General features: G+C 39.8%; 1 protein-coding gene across 2 annotated transcripts in view; it reads right to left on the bottom strand.

Moving 5' to 3' along the window:
* Positions 1-19,075, bottom strand: part of kcnh1a (potassium voltage-gated channel, subfamily H (eag-related), member 1a) — a 58,161-nt gene that overhangs the window by 8,801 nt on the left and 30,285 nt on the right. For both annotated transcript variants that reach the window (XM_087850077.1, XM_006783582.3), the window contains 3 exons: positions 12,277-12,476; positions 7,869-8,121; positions 1,830-2,026 (listed from right to left, as the gene is read on the bottom strand). In XM_087850077.1, the coding sequence (XP_087706203.1) occupies positions 1,830-2,026; positions 7,869-8,121; positions 12,277-12,476 (650 nt within the window). The remainder of the gene's footprint in view (positions 1-1,829; positions 2,027-7,868; positions 8,122-12,276; positions 12,477-19,075) is intronic.

Genomic DNA, 19,075 nt, shown 5'->3' with positions numbered 1-19,075 from the left:
GGTAAAATACCTCCAACATGTACAAAATGATTGTTTATCAGGTTATATGTATATATATACACACACACACACACACACACACACACATATATATATATATATATATATATATATATATATACATATATATATATATATATATATATATATATACACACACATACATACATATATATATATATATATATATATATATATATATATATATATATATATATATATATATATATATATATATACACACACACACACACATATATATATATATATACATATATATATATATATATATATATATATACACACACACATATACATATATATATATATATATATATATATATATATATATATATAGCTGTATTTAAGTGAAGAATATAGTCTAGTAAAGCTAGTGCGGGGAACTCAACTGAAGCTGTGCTGGTTAATTAATTAATAATTAATTTACTGTCCTCACGCTGTAACAAAAATATCCTCCCAATTTGGTCATTTATTTAATCTGCAAATCTATCTCTCTAGGGAGAGATAAATTAAATAAATCTATCTCTCCCTCTGACATGTCAATGCCACTGCTGCCTTGCATCGCTACCTGCCATTTTACCACCTGTTGTCCACTTACAGGCTAATCACCCCAGTTTCTAACATATTTAGAAGCAACAATGAGCTCTAACAATATTCTTCTGCTGCACTAAATACTTTCAAATGGAAAGTATCTGATTAAAATAGCTTATGTGGCAGTTTTAACTCAGAAAGTCTGGGCATTTTATTTGCAACACGCAGAAAGTCACTCATCACATTTGAAAAGGTAAGACAGCATCAGCTTCCTTCTCTGTCTTGTAGCAATAAAGTTTTCACAACTTAGACCGCTTAAATGCACATTGTCTGCTCTGCTGGATCAGTCAAAAAACAATCTCAGCAGCACCATTTGAAGGCAGCATTAGGCTCCTTTAGTCAACCCATATCGGGATTTCCCTGCTGCATACATTCAGGACGTGGGACCCTGGTGAATAGTAACTTTAATGCAGAAGATGAGATTGCCTCTTCAAATGCAAGCAATCCAATCTCACTTGCACTCTCCCAGGCAGGCTAACCTCATTAAGAATGAAGCAGTGATTGGTATCTACTCTTACGCTATTGTTGATCACAACTGTTCATTTCTGAATGAAGGATGTGAGAGCGGCTTTAGTATATGGTGGCTGTTTAATGGAGCTCTGTTTTTGTATTTTATGTGCTGTGTGACTGAAGGCAGTAGGTGCACGTGTCCTTTAGGTTGAATATAAGGTTTTCTGTGGTTACCTTTTCCCAGAGTTTCCCAGAGGCCCCTATTTAACAAGAATTGATGTGTGTGAACAATTGTGATTGTCAGTATGGTTCATATAGGGCAAGTTAAAGCAGCTCCAGATCATGAAAGGTAGGCTGTCTTCTGCTGTGAAATATATTGACATGACTAAACATATGTAGGTTCAATATTGATTAATTGATTGATTTAATAAATCCTCCAAGCTTTCATCTCGTTGAATTTAATGCAATCTCAACTTGGATTGCAAAAAAAACCTCTCTTCTTAAAGGTTGCAATCTTCAGCTTTTGCTTTACTTACTGCTTACTGTCTGATACTGGTAATATCAACACTATCTTTACAGATCTTTGCAGAAAAATATTATTGGAATTTGTAAATACATTCTAAAATGTTTGTTTTATTTTGTTAATATTTTTTTTCTTTTTCATGTACCACTGTGCACAAGGCTGAAGTCTTTGCAGATGAAAACTTCTGTGTAAATCCTAAATGAAAATGCAGTCAACTGTATCTGGCATCTGAACAGTCACTCACCCTCTTACGCAGGTTATAAGTGAGCAGCAGGTTTCGAGAGAAGTGGTTGGAAAATGCCGTGTAGAATTCCAGCACCTTCTGCAGAGCGTCGCGTTTAATAACGTGGAGGTCGCAGTAGGTCAGAGCTCGCACATTGGCGCAGGACTGAGCCAAAGTCACCTCTTTCCAGAAAACGTCCCCAAATACGTCTCCCTTTCCTGCATGAGAGAGCGCACAATTTTAGTTCCATGTTAGTTCAGCAACAAGATCTGATCTTCCAGGTAAAAGAAAACAGTAAGAGACAAAAACGGCTTTAATAATGTTTTTATATATCAGTTATCGATGATTAGTGAAAATCTCAGTACCTGTAATTTAACACACAGTATTAAGTCCTACACACAGGTTTACACTAAATGGACACTTTGTAAGGTACACCTGTTCAAATGCTTGTTAATGCAAATTTCAAATCAGCTAATCCCATGGCAGAAACTCAGTACATTTAGGCATTCAAAGTTCTGAAGTTCAAACCGAGCATCAGAATAGGGAAGAAAGGTGATTTCAACTGGGTATAGTTGTTGGTGCTAGATCTCAGATCTAAGTAGGTCAAAGTATTTCAGGAACCGATTTTCCCACACAGCCATCTATAGGGTTACTTAAGAAAGTAGCATAGCAGAGCTTTCTGATCTGACGTTTGGATGGCAGGGTCAGATTTTCACGTAAGCAACATAAAAGCAGGCCTGTCCTGCCTTGAGTTCAGGCTGCCAGTAGAGGTGTAATAATTTGGGGGATATTTTTTGACACACAAGAAGACTGTTTGAGCACCACAGACTGCCTAAGTATTGTTACTGACCACATCCATCCAGATCCAGTAGAAACCAAATAAAGTGGACGGTGAGTCTTTTACTTGTGAAAAGTCCCTCAATATATTGAATGAAAGCAGCAGTTACTTGTTTTAGGTTGGTTATAAATAATACAGTTATGCAATGTGGATCATTTATGAGTCAAGAACACATTTTGGGTTGGGAGGTCTTGGAAAGTCCCCCTCCAGCATGACAGATGCTGCTGAACAGCTGGAACTAAATCCCTTTGTTCTTTTGAGGAGACTTCTATGTATATTTAAAACTGAAGACAAAGCCAGATGAGGATTTTCTGCTGTTCAAGGTAATGGCTTACAACTGATGTATTAACTATTAATACATATAAGAAATATAGCTTTCAAACCTTTATAAAGAGTGTTAAATTACCTTCATAATCTAAAGCTCATTAGACCAACTCAGTAATTTATAAGGTCTGTCATTTGTGACTCATGCACAGCACTTTTTTTAAGTTTGAGAAGCCCAGTATTACCATAAACTACCCTGAACAAAGGAGTACTATGACTCAGTATAATCAACAGCTTATCATGAACTTTTTTCCTTTTTTTTATTGTCTTGACTTAAAACACCTTGTTATTTCTTCACATGATGACATGATGAAACACACACAGTGGATGAAAATAAACCTTATATGTGGCAAAAGCATTAATATAAAGTAGTATGTGGTACAGTGGTAAAAATAGCAGTAGCTGATTAAACCAGATGCCCTGTCTTGTTTGCTGATTTACTTTACATGCCGTTTCTTTTTACATTGTTATTAGTCTCATAAGGAATTCAATACAAAGAAGCTTTTTATTCATCACTATAGTTGCCTTCCGGTTCATTGGTTTCATGTTGACAGTATATTGATTTATGCAAAGAGAAAACAATAGAAGGATATTGACAGAAACCTGGCACTGTAACATTTCCTACCAGAGCATGGCGTCCGTTATTCATTAAATTACTCACAAAGCACGTTAAATGATGATGTTTTAACAACAAAACATTCTGCTGTGAACAGTTTGCTACTTTATTTTTTAAAATAAGATCAAATCTAGATGCATTGGAAGACAAACTAGGGTCACTAACATGGGAAGTATCCTAGTAGTTAGGAGTAGGTCCTTATCAATATTCATTAGGCTTAGATGGCGTAGTCATTACAGACACTGATACTGTGCTTACTTTAATCTGGTCAAGTATGGCCTCATTTACTGGCACAGGTCTCAGGTCAATACATCTATCATAACCACTGTGGGAAAAAATAGTTTAGAAATTAGTGGCCTTTGTAATAGTGTGTTTGCTAATAAATCACTTATGAGCAAGCAGACTGCAGATGTAATGATATTTACCCCCTTTTAGCACCGCCTTTTATTTCTACCAACCTCTCACGTTTTCCATTATGCTCACTGTTATTTATATTATAACATTATAGAGAGAATTCAAACAATCCAGCAATCCCTTATGAGCAAGTGTGAACTTTTTAACCCGTTTTTTTGTTTCTACTAACTCCTAAGTTGAAGTATGTAGGTCTTAAAGAGCTAAATCTCCAGAAAAGTCTCTACTACAGTCACAAGTTAGTTGAGCTGGTGTAAAGCTAACCAATAAAGTTGTAGATGCACTGCTAATCATGTGCAGATTCAGGTAATATTTCTATACAGGTTTATTATAAATTGCTCAACATGGCCATTTGTTAGATAGTTATTATCTTCTGACTGTTGCGTCATTGGCTACAGATTGTGAAAGATACAATTTTAACTAAAGCTTTTTCAAATTAGCTCATAATAAAATCCTAAGAAATAATGGAAGCTAACTAGGTATTTAAAAGTAATATTGGTTTATTTGTTTGTTATGTTGTTCAGTTTCATTTCCTTTTCAATAAATCAGTGAAAAATCAATCCAGGCAGCCATATTACATGTTTGCTTGAAATGAACCTGTGGCACAGGCATTGATTGTAACCTTTGAAGGCCAAAAGATCGCAAGTGTTGCGTTGTGATTTTCTGTTCAGTCCTGAGTTATAACACTTTTAATTATTATTTGTTTTAAAATGCTTATTTTCAGTTAGGTTTAGAACTAATTTAATTTGACTTAAATGAATACAGCACTGAACATAGTTTCACAGACACCACAGACTGGTTAGATTGACAAATTTGAACAAAAGAATTGAGAGTAAATACCAAGACACTTATTAACCACAAAAGCTTATTCTAGGCAGTTTTACACTAATTAATATACTTTTAGGTGATTTTTCAGGTATGTAGAATATGTTTTTTACACTAATTTTATAATAATAATAATAATAATGATAATGATAATAATAATAATACATTTTATTTGAGGGCGCCTTTCAAAAACCCAAGGTCACCTTACAAAAGAACAAAATTAATAAAAGAAGCAATAGTCATAAAATACATAAAATAAGTTAAAATTGCAAAGCAGAACTTGACAACAGGTAAAATCAGCACTAAAGCGAATACGCCAATTTGAACAGATGTGTTTTGCGCTGGGACTTAAATGCGGGAAGAGAGTCTATATTTCTTATGGCTGGAGGAAGAGAGTTCCAGAGCCGAGAAGCAGAGTGACTGAAGGCTCTGTTCCCCATAGTGGTAAGATGTGCGGACGGAACAGTAAGATGAATAGCAGATGATGATCGGAGAGGGCGGGAGACAGTGGTGATATGGAGCAGGTCACACAAATTGGAAGGAGCAGATTTATGGATACACTTGTATGTGAGAAGTAAGATTTTAAAGTTTATCCTGGCTTCTATGGGCAACTAGTGAAGCTGCTGAAGAACTGGCGTAATATGAGCTCTTGACGGAGTACGAGTTATGACCCAAGCTGCGGAATTTTGAAGAAGTTGGAGTTTATGAAGGGACATTTTAGGGAGACCAAATAAGAGGAATTTGCAGTAATCAATGCAGGACGTAATAAGACTATGGACAAGGATGGCAGCAGCATGGGGAGTAAGGAAGGGGCGGAGTCGGTTAATATTACATAAGGGGAAGCATGCAGACCGGGTTATGTAATTAATGTGGGGCTGGAATGAGAGAGTATTATCAAGTATGACACCCAAACTCTTAACCTGAGGGGAGGGAAGGGTGGGAGAACGTTCAATGTTAATGGAAAAACTGGGATTTGGATAAGATAGAGGCTGTACCAACAAGTAAAACTTCAGTTTTATTACTGTTTAGTTTAAGAAAATTGGAGGAGAACCATGATCTACTCTTGATAAGACAATTTGAGAGGGAGGTAGGTGGGAGGGATGAATTGGGTTTAGAAGAAATGTAGAGCTGGGTGTCATCGGCATAACAGTGAAAATTTATATTATATTTTCAGAATATATGACCAAGAGGGAGATGAGTAAAAGAGGCCCTAATACTGAACCCTGGGGCACACCAGGAGAAACAGGATGGAGACTTGAAGAATGGGATTTAAATTGGATAAACTGAGTGCGGTATGAGAGATAGGAGGTGAACCGGGCAAGGGGGGTATGACTAATGCCAATGGATGCTAACCGGTTCAGGAGAATATTGTGAGAAATGGCATCAAACGCCGCACTAAGATCAAGAAGGATGAGGATGGATAGGAGACCAGAATCAGCTGCCATCAGAAGGTCATTGGTAATCCTTAACAAAGCAGTTTCTGTGCTATGATTGGGGCAGAAACCAGATTGAAATTGTTCATAGAGATTATGGTTATTGAGGTGTAAGTGAAGCTTTTTAATTTTAATTCACTTATACCCTTGGAGTTCACTCAGATGAATTCGTACAGGCAAAACTGAAGTTTAAAAAATGTTTGTTAATGCAGTTCACAGCACCACAAATCTTTATCATTCCAACTGTTTAAAATGCTAAAATCTTTCATTGATCTCAGACAATATTTAAGGGGACAGCCAATAAAATGCAGTAAATTTGATGTACTAGAGATTATTACAATATGCACCCAAAGTAGGTGAGTTGGCTTAATGTGATTCAGATAAAACTGAAAATACCAGACTTCACTGTTGCTGAGAGGACTGACAAACAAATTCTTGTCCAAATCCTAGATCCATCACTCAGCAGAAAATGATCCCCAAACAGCTCAGCTGACACTGCAGACAGGGACAGTTTGTAAAGTGCTGCTAGGCAAAAAAGAAAAGGGAGGAAATAAGTATGTCCTCGAACAAAATTATTTTCTTGCTATGATGTTCAGAGAGAGCTAGAGGCCACTTAGACTTAAAAGCCTTTATGCTATCAACCAGTGTTTTGGTGTTGAAGTGCCTCCAAGACAATACATTCAGATTAGAGACACTATTGTCAATGCATCTGAGTCACACAGCTTAAGTAATCTAAAACTTTATATTTTGAAACAACCGAGGAGATCAGCAGCAGGTCCTTCGACTGGGGAAATGACGAGGTATAATGCTTCTCCAATGGAGGAAATGCAAATTTCCTCATCAAGCATGTAGTAGTAGTATATTCCTTCAAATGGCCTGAAAATTTATACTATACATGTTGTATATTTTCAGCATGATGCAAATTTATCATTATTATAGAATGAGGTTTCTTTAGAGGTAATTACTTTTCACTAATTTCTACATTTTTATTTTTGTAGAAATGCACTGATCAGTTCATCAGAGAATGAAATTTCAGCATGCTCGGCCTGGAGCGGTGACCGGCTGGTCAGTCACATTTTTCCAATTATGAGCCAGTCTGTTTCATGCATGCGCAACACGTGCACAATGGTGAAGACAAATAATCACTCAGGCACTCACAGCCATACTCGAACATGTCATTAGCTTGTGGCTGTAGGCATTAGTGAGAGAAGAAAGACAAAACATTTGACAAAGTAAACCATGGGTGAATAACCATGATTACTTTGTAACAACAAATCTAATGATACACTTGAATCACCTTTGCCCAGCTAAACATGCCTAGTTTGATGAAGCTAATACAGGGAAAGTAGATAAATCTGAAGCTAGCTAGAGTGCAGAGCTAGCCACGAGGCAGCAGCCTCGGTATGAGCAGTGAAAAAAAGCCCAAAACAGCTATGAGGGACATTAGAGAGAAGGTTAAAAAATTAGGTCAATTTCCTGTTATCTGGTTAATTTAGAAATGTAATGAAAAATAAGTACCTGACATTTATTTTATTTTAAAAAATAAAATAAGATCAATTCAAATCTAATGTAAAAATTAGGAATTACACGTAAAACAGAGGAGCTTTACTCACCTAAAATAGCAACAACCTCATCATCCTGAATGACCTCCAGTGACCCTGACACCACAAAACAGAGGCTGTCCACACTTTCACCAGCGTGATAGATCAGGTCGCCAGGAGCGCAGTGGATAGTCTGAAACTCCATGGCCAGTGCTCGGAGACACCCATCACTGGCCAGTCGGAAAGCCGGGTGCTCTTTAAAAACTTTGCGATTGAGGTGAACACAAATATCAGCTCTCATGTCCTTCGGACAAATCTGTAGCACCTGGAAACAAATAAAAGAAAATACCTTATAATGCACACTACACAGACCACCGTCACAGCTTGCCTCATTTCACTAGTGTGACGTACATACAGGTGTTTATCTGGCTTGATGCATAAAGGGTATTTGAAACCATTAATCATCAGTAAGTGATTAAGGTTGTTATATGTGGGCTTATATATGAGGCAGTGATTCATTTGGTCCTGACAGAGTAGGCGGCGACTGCCTAACTAAAATTATATAAAGGATAATTTCCCATGTTGCTTTACCTTGTTAACAGATGTGGACAGAAAAGCACCTATTATCCTCCTTTTTTTACAAAGTTGTGGTAGTCAAACTTTTATCAAACTAGATAAAAGAACTGTGATTTCTCTTCATTCGCTACCCGTCTAAATCCAGAATTTTAAAACCCTTCCCTTCACATACGAGGCCTTGAATAATCAGACGACATCTTATCTTAAAAACCTCATAGTACTCTATCACTTCAGCATCAGACTGTTGGTTGACTTATGGCTCATACAGTGTTTAAATGTAGAATGGGAGGCGGAGCCTTCAGCTTTCAGGGCCAGTCTTTTGTGGAACCAGCTCCCAGTTTGGATTCACAAAACAGACATCCTTTCTACTTTTAAGATTCAACTTTTCCCTCTCTATGCATTTTCACACCATTTAATCATCAGTTATAATTCATCAGTTATGTCAGCAGCCTGGTTCTACTGGAAGTTTCTTCCTGTTAAAAGGGAGTTTTTCCCTTCCCACTGTTGCCAAGTGCTTGCTCGTGGGGGCTTGTGTGATTATTTGTATATTCTCTGTATTATTTTAGGGTCTTTACCTTACAGTATAAAGCACCTTGAGATGACTGTTAGGATTTGGTGCAATATAAATAAAACTGAACTGCTCAAAACTGTGCAGCAGGAGCCTCAGGGCACAGGTTTCCATGGCTGAGCAGCTCTTGCAGATGTAATGTGTAGGTGGGCTGGTATTTTTGTCGATTTTCTTCCAGCAAAAAGCAGAGTATTTATTATACTATACATATATGTTTTGAGTCCACTAAAATGTGAATTTTTAAACTTTTCTGCAATTGTTCAATATCCATTAATGAGCAAAATGTTTTTCATGTAGACAGATTGCACACACTAAAATCAGAAACAGATGTACCCATCTAGAATTTCTCTTCATTACAGTGGTCAGTGGTTAAACAGACAATATATGTGTCCAGCTAATTTCTGCACTAGGGGTCAACTTATCTGTCGAACGGCACTAAATATGTCAGGTTTCACATGTGGGCAACATGGAAGCTGCTACCAGCAGAGTCCAGCCACCTCTCTGCTGAGTGTCACTGAGTGGCAGCGTGTCATTCCAAGTACAGCTAATCAACAGGATGCCAGGCCATTGCAGGGTTCTGCCTTTAAAACACATCTCTTTGAAGATGAATGTCAAGCAGAAAGGGATTATGTGCCATTTTTAGACCCTTTAGTGTGGCCTTCAGCTAGACAAATAGATGATCCATACATGCAGTTCAGCCTCAACATAGGAACAACAAAATAAGTGAGCAAAAGAATCATTACAGTTGAATCACTGAGGTGGTGTTCCCTGTAATGAAATCCCTGTGTCATTGTAGTTATGAGCCTAATTGGAGGTGAAATGATATAATAAGTGGATTTAAATGGGATGTAGTGATATGAATGGTTTTTGGCTCGTGATTAACCAGAGTGGCACTATTTCAGTGTCTCCGCTTCCAGATTTTAATGCTTAATTTGAACACACTCAGATCGTTTTAGCATCATTTTAATTCAGGAGGATGGCTGAATGAGCACCACAGCAGTGTCTCTTTTTAGCAAGCTCATAAATTTTGCCTAAATAATATATATATATATATATATATATATATATATAAACACACAGACAAAAAACGGGTTATTTACAGTATATAATTTACCCTGTGTTCCTATGCTTTTAACATCTACATGCTATTTGCATCCATCCATCCATCCATCTTCATCCGCTTTATCCGGGGCCGGGTCGCGGGGGCAGCAGCCTAAGCAAAGAGGCCCAGACCTCCCTCTCCCCAGCCACCTCCTCCAGCTCGTCCAGGGGAACACCAAGGCGTTCCCAGGCCAGCCGAGAGATATAATCTCTCCAGCGTGTCCTGGGTCTGCCCCGGGGCCTCCTCCCGGTGGGACATGCCTGGAACACCTCACCCAGGAGGCGCCCAGGGGGCATCCTTGTCAGATGCCCAAACCACCTCAGCTGGCTCCTTTCGATGTGGAGCAGCAGCGGCTCTACTCTGAGCCCCTCCCGGATGGCTGAACTTCTCACCCTATCTCTAAGGGAGAGGCCAGCCACCCTTCGGAGGAAGCTCATTTCCGCCGCTTATATCCGCGATCTCGTCCTTTCGGTCACTACCCACAGCTCGTGGCCATAGGTGAGGGTAGGGACGTAGATCGACCGGTAAATTGAGAGCTTCGCTTTTACACTCAGCTCCCTCTTCACCACGACGGACCGGTGCAGCGTCTGCATTACTGCAGCTGCAGCCCCAATCCGTCTGTCCCTTCTCCCATCACTCGCGAACAAGACCCCGAGATACTTGAACTCCTCCACTTGGGGCAGGAACTCATCCCCGACCCGGAGTGGGCACTCCACCCTTTTCCGGCTGAGAACCATGGCCTCAGATTTGGAGGTGCTGATCCTCATTCCCGCTGCTTCACACTCGGCTGTGAACTGCTCCAGTGCGAGCTGGAGGCCCTCACCCGATGAAGCCAACAGAACCACATCATCCGCAAAGATCAGAGATGAGATTCTGAGGCCACCAAAGCGAAAGCCCTCCGCCGCTTGGCTGCGCCTAGAAATCCTGTCCATAAAAATTATGAACAGAACCGGTGACAAAGGGCAGTCCTGGCGGAGCCCATCACCCACCGGGAACGAGTCCGACTTATTGCCGGCAATGCGAACCAAGCTCTTGCAACGGTTGTATAGGGATCGAATGGCCCGTAGCAATGGGCCAGACACCCCATACTCCCGCAACACCTCCCACAGGACACCCCGAGGGACACGGTCGAATGCCTTCTCCAAGTCCACAAAACACATGTAGACTGGTTGGGCAAACTCCCATGCACCCTCAAGTATCCTCGAGAGGATGAAGAGCTGGTCCAGTGTTCCATGACCAGGACAAAAACCGCATTGTTCCTCCTGCATCCGAGGTTCGACTAGCGGACGAACTCTCCTTTCCAGCACCCTGGCATAGACTTTCCCGGGGAGACTGAGGAGTGTGATCCCCCTGTAGTTGGAACACACCCTCCGGTCCCCCTTCTTAAAGATGGGGACCACCACCCCGGTCTGCCAATCCACGGGTACTGCCCCTGATCTCCACGCAACATTGCAGAGGCGTGTCAACCAGGACAGCCCTACAACGTCCAGAGCCTTCAGGAACTCGGGGCGGACCTCATCAACACCAGGGGCTCTGCCACCAAGGAGTTGTTTAACTGCCTCAGTGACCTCACCCCCGGAAATTGGCGGGTCATTCCCCTCATCCCCAGACTCTGCTTCCTCCTCGGAAGACGCGTCAGTGGGATTAAGGAGGTCCTCGAAGTATTCCTTCCACCGCCTGACAATTTTCTCAGTCGACGTCAGCAGCGCTCCGCCAGCACTATACACAGTGCAGGTAGAGCACCGCTTTCCCCTCCTGAGACGCCTGACGGTTTGCCAGAACCTCTTCGAGGCAGTCCGAAAGTCTTTTTCCATGGCCTCTCCGAACTCCTCCCACACCCGAGTTTTTGCTTCAGCCACTGCCCGAGCCGCATTCCGCTTGGCCTGTCGATACCTGTCGGCTGCCTCCGGAGTCCCACAGGCTAACCAAGCCCGATAGGACTCCTTCAGCCTGGTGGCTCCCTTCACCTCTGGTGTCCACCATTTGGTTCGGGGATTACCACCACGGCAGGCACCAACCACCTTGCGGCCGCAGCTCAATGCAGCAGCTTCGGCAATGGAGGCGCTGAACATGGTCCATTCGGACTCAATGTCCCCCACCTCCCTCGAAATGCTGTTGAAGCTCTGCCGGAGGTGTGCTTACTTAAAATTTCTGCATTTCAACCAAGAACAAATAAACGTCATCTGTTAATTAGAATCAAAAAATAAATAGCCAGCGAACGCATGTTGACATACCTTTTCAGTGTCTATGCCCCGTGACATGGACCAGGTGGAGGCGATGTAGTCCATTACTCTTTCACTTAAGCCCTTGGGAACTTGGTAGAGCTTCAGGAAGTCCCGGACACTGTTGAGCATCTCGTGATAACGATTTGTGTTGGCGTACATCTGCTGAAAAATCGTTGTCACGTTACCAAAAATGGTGGCATAAAGAAGGGCTGGGGGAATATAGAGAAAATACAAAGGAAGACGTTAAGAGAAAATCTAAAATAACAGATTTTTTTTAGCTTTGAAGATGATGAGGGCAGTTATTTGCCATTGAAAATGATGTAAAAAAAAAAAAAAAGTTTTTGGATTTAAAAAAAAACTCAATTTGTAAAAATCAAGGATATAAAAATAAGTAAAGCCTCATAAATCTGAAAAAATATTTTTAAAAAAATCTAAGATTTGGTTTAAAAAAGCAAAAAATATACCTGTAACAAAATATATTTTTGTACAAATAATTTAAAAAAAAAATCTCCTTGTTTAAAAGGACACAAAAATGTTAGTTAGTGTCAAAATATTATAAAAAGACTTAAAAGCATCCAAAACCTGGTTTACAAAGACAAAAAAGTAGTAATTGGGGTTTAAGAAGACAACCAGCAAATCAACAAATTCATTGTCAATTACATAAAAATTTCCAAAAGCTTAATTTAGGATTATAATTATTTTTACATTTCAGTTTTGAACAAATATGCCTTAAGACTTAATATTGTTTTATGTGGTTTATGCTTGAATTTGTCACATGGGAAATTAACTATTACTACCTATGACTGCCTCCAAATATAATCAACAAAAGTCTTGCCGAAAGGAAAACTATAATTAGAGCTTCATTGTGACTGTGTGTAACCATCCATCCCCATGCAGCTACATCCCACTAAATAATGGTTTTCATAATTCGTAATAGATGAATTAAATGAAAAGCAACAGAAAGAGAAGTGCAGAGCATCTCCAAGGTGGTTGGGTGGTTGAACTGGTGCAACAGCTGGCGTGTATATGTGGATCAAAGCCATCAGATGTCTGCTCAGTGTGTGCACTGTTCTCCTGGCAGTGGAGCCCTAATTAGCCCTGCTAGAAGGGACGGAGAGGAAACATGCCAGCCACACATTTCAATTATCCTCAGATGATGACAGTAACCTGTGCAATTGTTTGTGTACGTTTGTTTATTTCACAGCGTACAATCAAAGGGGTGAAAAACTGCACAGGGAATAATACTAATTAAAAAGCATTCAAAACTCCTTCAGGCTCAGGATAACCACAACTTCACCTTTTTATTACTGTCACTGAGTCGTTCATTATAGTTGATACCTTATTAGCTGCTTATCAAACTTATCAAAGTAAGAGAAGCGAGGTACACCTTGGATAGGTGTTGCTTTTTGAAGACATAAACATCAGTAAAAAAAAATCAGTTTCCTAATCTCTTTGTCTCCATCTTGCATAAATAATTCTTCCCAAAATTTTGTTTAAAAGGACATGACATGAAACCTAGCTTTAGAACAAATGAGCAAATGCTAGAGCAAATGCTATCTATGGTCTCCTCACAACAATGATAAGAACAAGAAACTGGGCCAATATGGCATGTTTGTTAATACAGAGATACACATGTTAATGTGATCTTAGATTAATTCACTGCGTGTCGTGCCCAGGGCTGAACTAGGACAAAAAAAAATCAGCCTGGGCATTTTGACTAGAGAGCGGCCCACCAGGTATTATAGGAAAAGCCATAAAGCCTTTGAATGAAAACAAACGCTGTTGTCACAGTGATGAACACTGTCTTGTTGGTATATGTATGATTTCTATGCATTTTACATCAGTTAAAAACTTTGGTTGTAAGATTTAGATCAGGTGTGTCAAACTCAAATACACAGTGGGCCAAAATTCAAAACTGGAACAAGGTTGCGGGCTAACATTAATATTTATTGAAAAAAAAAATCTTCCTTCAGATTTAAGAATGAATCTCTACATGGACTCAAACAAGTTTTGCTAAAAACTGAATATGGAACAAGCAAATATATATATATTAGCTGTATAATACCAGTAGGCCAGCTCTAATAATAATTTGGTATGACTTCGCGGGCCAAATGTAATTAGGCTGCGGGCCAAATTTGGCCCGCGGGCCAGAGTTTGACACCTATGATTTAGATAATTATTAATTAAAAGTTTCTCCATCACAGCTCTGATGATTCAGTAAGGACATCTCCTGGTTTCATCGTCATGTCTCCCTCTCACCAGACATCCAAACCGATATCATGACCAGCAGCTTTTACAGCTGTGGCTCCAACATCAGCTGATACTAGAAATTAATATTAAATAAATTCTAATAACAGCTGATCAAGCTTTAATGTGCTGCTGTTGTTTAGCGCAACATCCGCTGGTTTTCTCTTTCTGACGCAAAGTGGGCAATAAACAAGCAAGAGAGAAAAGCTGATCAGCTGATCATTGATCAGTTTCATGATTGAAGTAGCAACAGAAGAGGGAGGGGAGAGAATGAGAGAAGAAGAGGCAGCTGGCAGCGTAAAGACAGAATAAATCCAGCTTTGTGTCTTTTTCATTCTAGCTGAAGTCAGGTGTTCTGGGACCGGGACAAACTGCGTTCCTATTCAACTCAATACGAAACGCGTAATATTTCCTCTGAATACGGGACGATTCCGTTTTTTACGGGACCGTTGGCAACTCTACTAACTAACCTTATGAATAAAATAAAGTTTACTATCAGTAACATCATAGCACCCACCCAGCAGTAATATAAACTCCATCATGCTAGCTAGTACGCAGTACCAGGGATTGTAACCGACTGTAAAAAGTCAGCACAACGAAAATAAACTCCACCTAAACTTGTTTTACATCTGACCCAGATAGACTGCAGGTCATAACTTCTTACCTGAAGTTCAGTTCACCTGACACTCGGACTGGCGGCCGCCTCGGGTCTCTCCTCCTCCTGCCTCCCCTTTCCCTCATCCACCTGCTGGCCTCTGTGGAAGCTCCGCCATAGCCAGCACCAAACAACTGAGTTATTTTTACACATCTGCCAGCATCTGGCCAATGCACCACCTTTCATTGTTTTAAACAAACAAACAAAAAAAAACATTGGCCCATAAAAATGAAAAATCACCATCGGCCCACCGGGCAAATGCCCGGTATGAAATCTTCATTTACTGATTAATCAACTATCTGTAAAAATTGTATTCCTTCCAGGGATGGAGATCTCCATCCCTGGAAGGAATACAATACAAGACCTCTCTGTGTGGAGTGAATTTTATTCCTTGCTTTTCTTTTTCCTTTTTGCTCCAAACAATTTCACATCAATTGTATTGTTATATATGACCCTAAAATGGGGTATCTATTTGTATGTATTAAATTTGTACAAATTCAAAACTTACATTTGAATTAGAAATTATTTCTTCACTTGCTTTCAGACACTTAACCCTTACCAGGACTACAGCTCAAAGAGCAGGGTGTAAAATCTTAGACATTTCTTATTCTTAAATTAGCTAAACTGGTCTTTACTGACCAAAGCACTTAAAGTGTACGCACATTCAAGTAGCGCTTCTAATACTATACTACATTGTTTTTCTTCTCACACACACTTGCACTGATGCTTTGTAGCAGTTGTGTCTCTGTATTATGTGTTTAATCTCTTCATATTTGTGTGTTATTGTTAAACGAACTGCTCTGGTGCCATGTTTGGAATTGCTCATATGTTACCAAGGCCAACCCTTTTATGCGAGCAAAGCTCAATTGATGAACCCTGGGTTAACCCAGTTGGTTGGTTGATAACCACCTTCATGTGACCGTTTTGGTTGATTGCCAGTGTGAAGCGAAGCCACATAATGGAAAGATTTTATGAGTATGTTAAAAAAAATTTCAGGAGCCAGGACTTAGAGATAGACAAGTTAACAAAAAATGAGTCTCAAAAAGACAGAAAGAAAGCTTAATATCCAAGTATTGAGGGGCAATGCCAGGGGCTATGATAGGTTGGCACATTTACAGGCAGACTGCCAAATGTCTAAGCAGAGGTGTCATATCAAGTGGGCCAGACCAGCAAAACTCTATGGAATACCTTTACATTCCCTTAATTTTGTTATCTCGTGTTAGTAAAGCTACTGGCCAGCTGGTGCCTTTCTATATGCTCATATTCTCCTTGTTCCTGCATGTTTTGTTTTGTTTTTTTGCAAAGACATACATGCTAGATTAATCTGTAATTTTAAATTGGTTTTAGGGCAGTGATTTATTTTGTCTCACTGTATTTTCCCCATGATGGACAGGCAACCCATCCGGAGTGTATTTGCAATTGACCAGTTGACCAAATTTGTCTCTTTGGTGGGCAGGTTTTGGTCCACAGGTCACATGTTTGACAACCCTGATCTAAGGCAATGATTTAAGGTGAAGCGAAGTCCACACCAGAGAGCACAATCTATGTAGGAAGATAGGAAAAGCAAGAAGCACATCGAAGTATATATACAGACAGTATGACAATCGTCTCCTTGTAAAATGATGATTTTAGAATCTATTTCTTTTGAAGTTGTAAAAGTTTCGCGTGGCTGCTTCCTGGAGCCTGAACACAGATGGCAATTCTGATGTCTCTGATAAGCAGAGAATGCTGTATCAAAGGAAACTCAATCGATCCCTGCAGAGCGGAGCCTCATCTAGCTCCCAACAGCTCTTTACTTGCTGATGTACGCAATTTCATCACACGACACTCGCCGTCCAACAGCTGGCTTGTTTGAAGGTAGTTAAAAGACAGTTGTCAGAAACTCAAGCCCTCGGCCAACAGTTGCTATAGAAACAGGACATATGTATAGTGCCCCCACTGCCTCCCCCTTCCTTTTCCCCATGCCATCCCGCAATCCCTCGTCACACTGTGATCTTCTTCTGCCAGCACCGATCCAGTGCTGCTGGTAAAAATAGAACAGTATCAGGGCATCTATATTTCATAGAGAACAGCCATGGATGACACTAGATTGCATCTACTACTGAATCCTCCCGAGGCTGTCTGATTTTAGATATTTGTGCTTTAAGATTATATGTAGCTCACAATGAAAAATTTAGACACAGACAAGTGCAGATGTGTTTTGCCAGTTCCCAAGAGAGTGTATTAATAAAACCTGCGCAACCAAAAAGTAAGGGGGAGCTGAATCTTCCTCCAAGTCTCAGGGTTGAGATTGCGGCTGAAAAAAGTACAGCGGAGGTGAGGAGTGATTGCAGAGGGATCGGAGGGAGCACTGCGCTAAATTGATCTGGCAGTGTCAGTTATTGCTCCGAGGTGTTGCTCTCTGCGTGCAGTCACACATAATGGCACCGCACTGTGGCATACAGTGTTTTATGAGCCACACAAACACGAGATAGCTTATAAATATTGAGACGTGGAAAGAAGGGCATGCTGTGAAAACCTGCCTTATTTAGCATATTACATGTTTTGTTAAAATGCAGAGGCAAGATTATTTTGTTTTCTTTATTTACATACAGAACAAAGAACATATTGGTGTCCTTGGATTAACAGGCAGTGGGATATTTGCAATACTAGAAATCCGTTGACATCAATAACAACCTAAACAACTAGCAGAACTTGTGATGATATCTACAGAGCCTAAATTATGCTGTACCACCTCCCTTCCTAACAAGACAACAAAAATAACCCTGCATAAAATAAGAAAGTAAGCAACCTGGGGGGCATCTAATCACTTTCTGAATAGATAATTGTTTTGTCTAAATATTCTAAGAAGGGTTGCCAGATCTTATTAAATGTCTTGCAAGAACCTGCAAGAGTGTATCTAATTTTTTCAAGTTTGATGTGAGTCAAAACTTCCCTGAGCCAGCTGTTATGAGTCGATTGAGACACCTGGGTAATAGGGCTGTAAAGGAAAGTACGCTACACTTTATAGATGGATATTAGTCAGTTTAAGTGGGGGGATACCAAATTGAGCTGAGGAGGGGTCAAGGCTAAGTTCTACATTCAGCACTGTAGCAAGAGTGTCAAATATTTGGCTCCAAAAATTAGAGAGGCTTGGACAGGACCAAAACATGTGAGTATGGTTGGTTGAAGACTGTTGACATCTATTGCAACTGTCGCTGGCGGTTGGATAAATTTTCGCAAGCCAAGCATTTGTGTAGTGTACTCACATTGAAATAAACCATGAAACATATGGAGGATGAAAAATTAGGGTTCACTGACTATCTGGTATCAGTACCCCTATTTCCTCCTCCCTGGTCCGCTTAGGATGAGCCATCCGAGCACTATCAGGAGAAACAATGAGGCTAGATATCACGGAAACAGAGTATCTCTGAGCAGATTCCTGAGTGAGCAAGGAGTCAATCAGCAGTGACCCTGGTGGATGATTAAGAAAACGAGGGTATGTATTTGACAAAGTCTCTGGTTTGAAGGAAATGGAAGAAATGAGAGTGGGGCATCTATCTATCTATCTATCTATATATATATATATCTATATATATATATATATATATATATATATATATATATATATATATATATATATATATATATATATATATATATATATATATATATATATATATATAGATATATATATAGATATATGTGTGTGTGTGTGTGTGTGTGTGTGTGTGTGTGTGTGTGTGTGTGTGTGTGTGTGTGTTTTGTTTTTTTCCCCTAAGGCATTTAAATACGCTCCAGAAATTCTTAATAATTCAGAACATCTGAATAGCACACTGAGGTAACAAGCCTCACTCAGGCAAGACCTTGAAATATATGTAGGCCAGTTCATTAAAACAGTTTCACTTGAAGCTAACAGAAGTGTGG

Source organism: Neolamprologus brichardi, chromosome 13 (genome assembly GCF_056152115.1).
Source record: "Neolamprologus brichardi isolate AB-2024 chromosome 13, ASM5615211v1, whole genome shotgun sequence".
Lineage (NCBI taxonomy): Eukaryota > Metazoa > Chordata > Actinopteri > Cichliformes > Cichlidae > Neolamprologus > Neolamprologus brichardi.
Note: the sequence above shows the minus strand (reverse complement) of the source record. Positions and strands in the feature narration are given on the sequence as shown.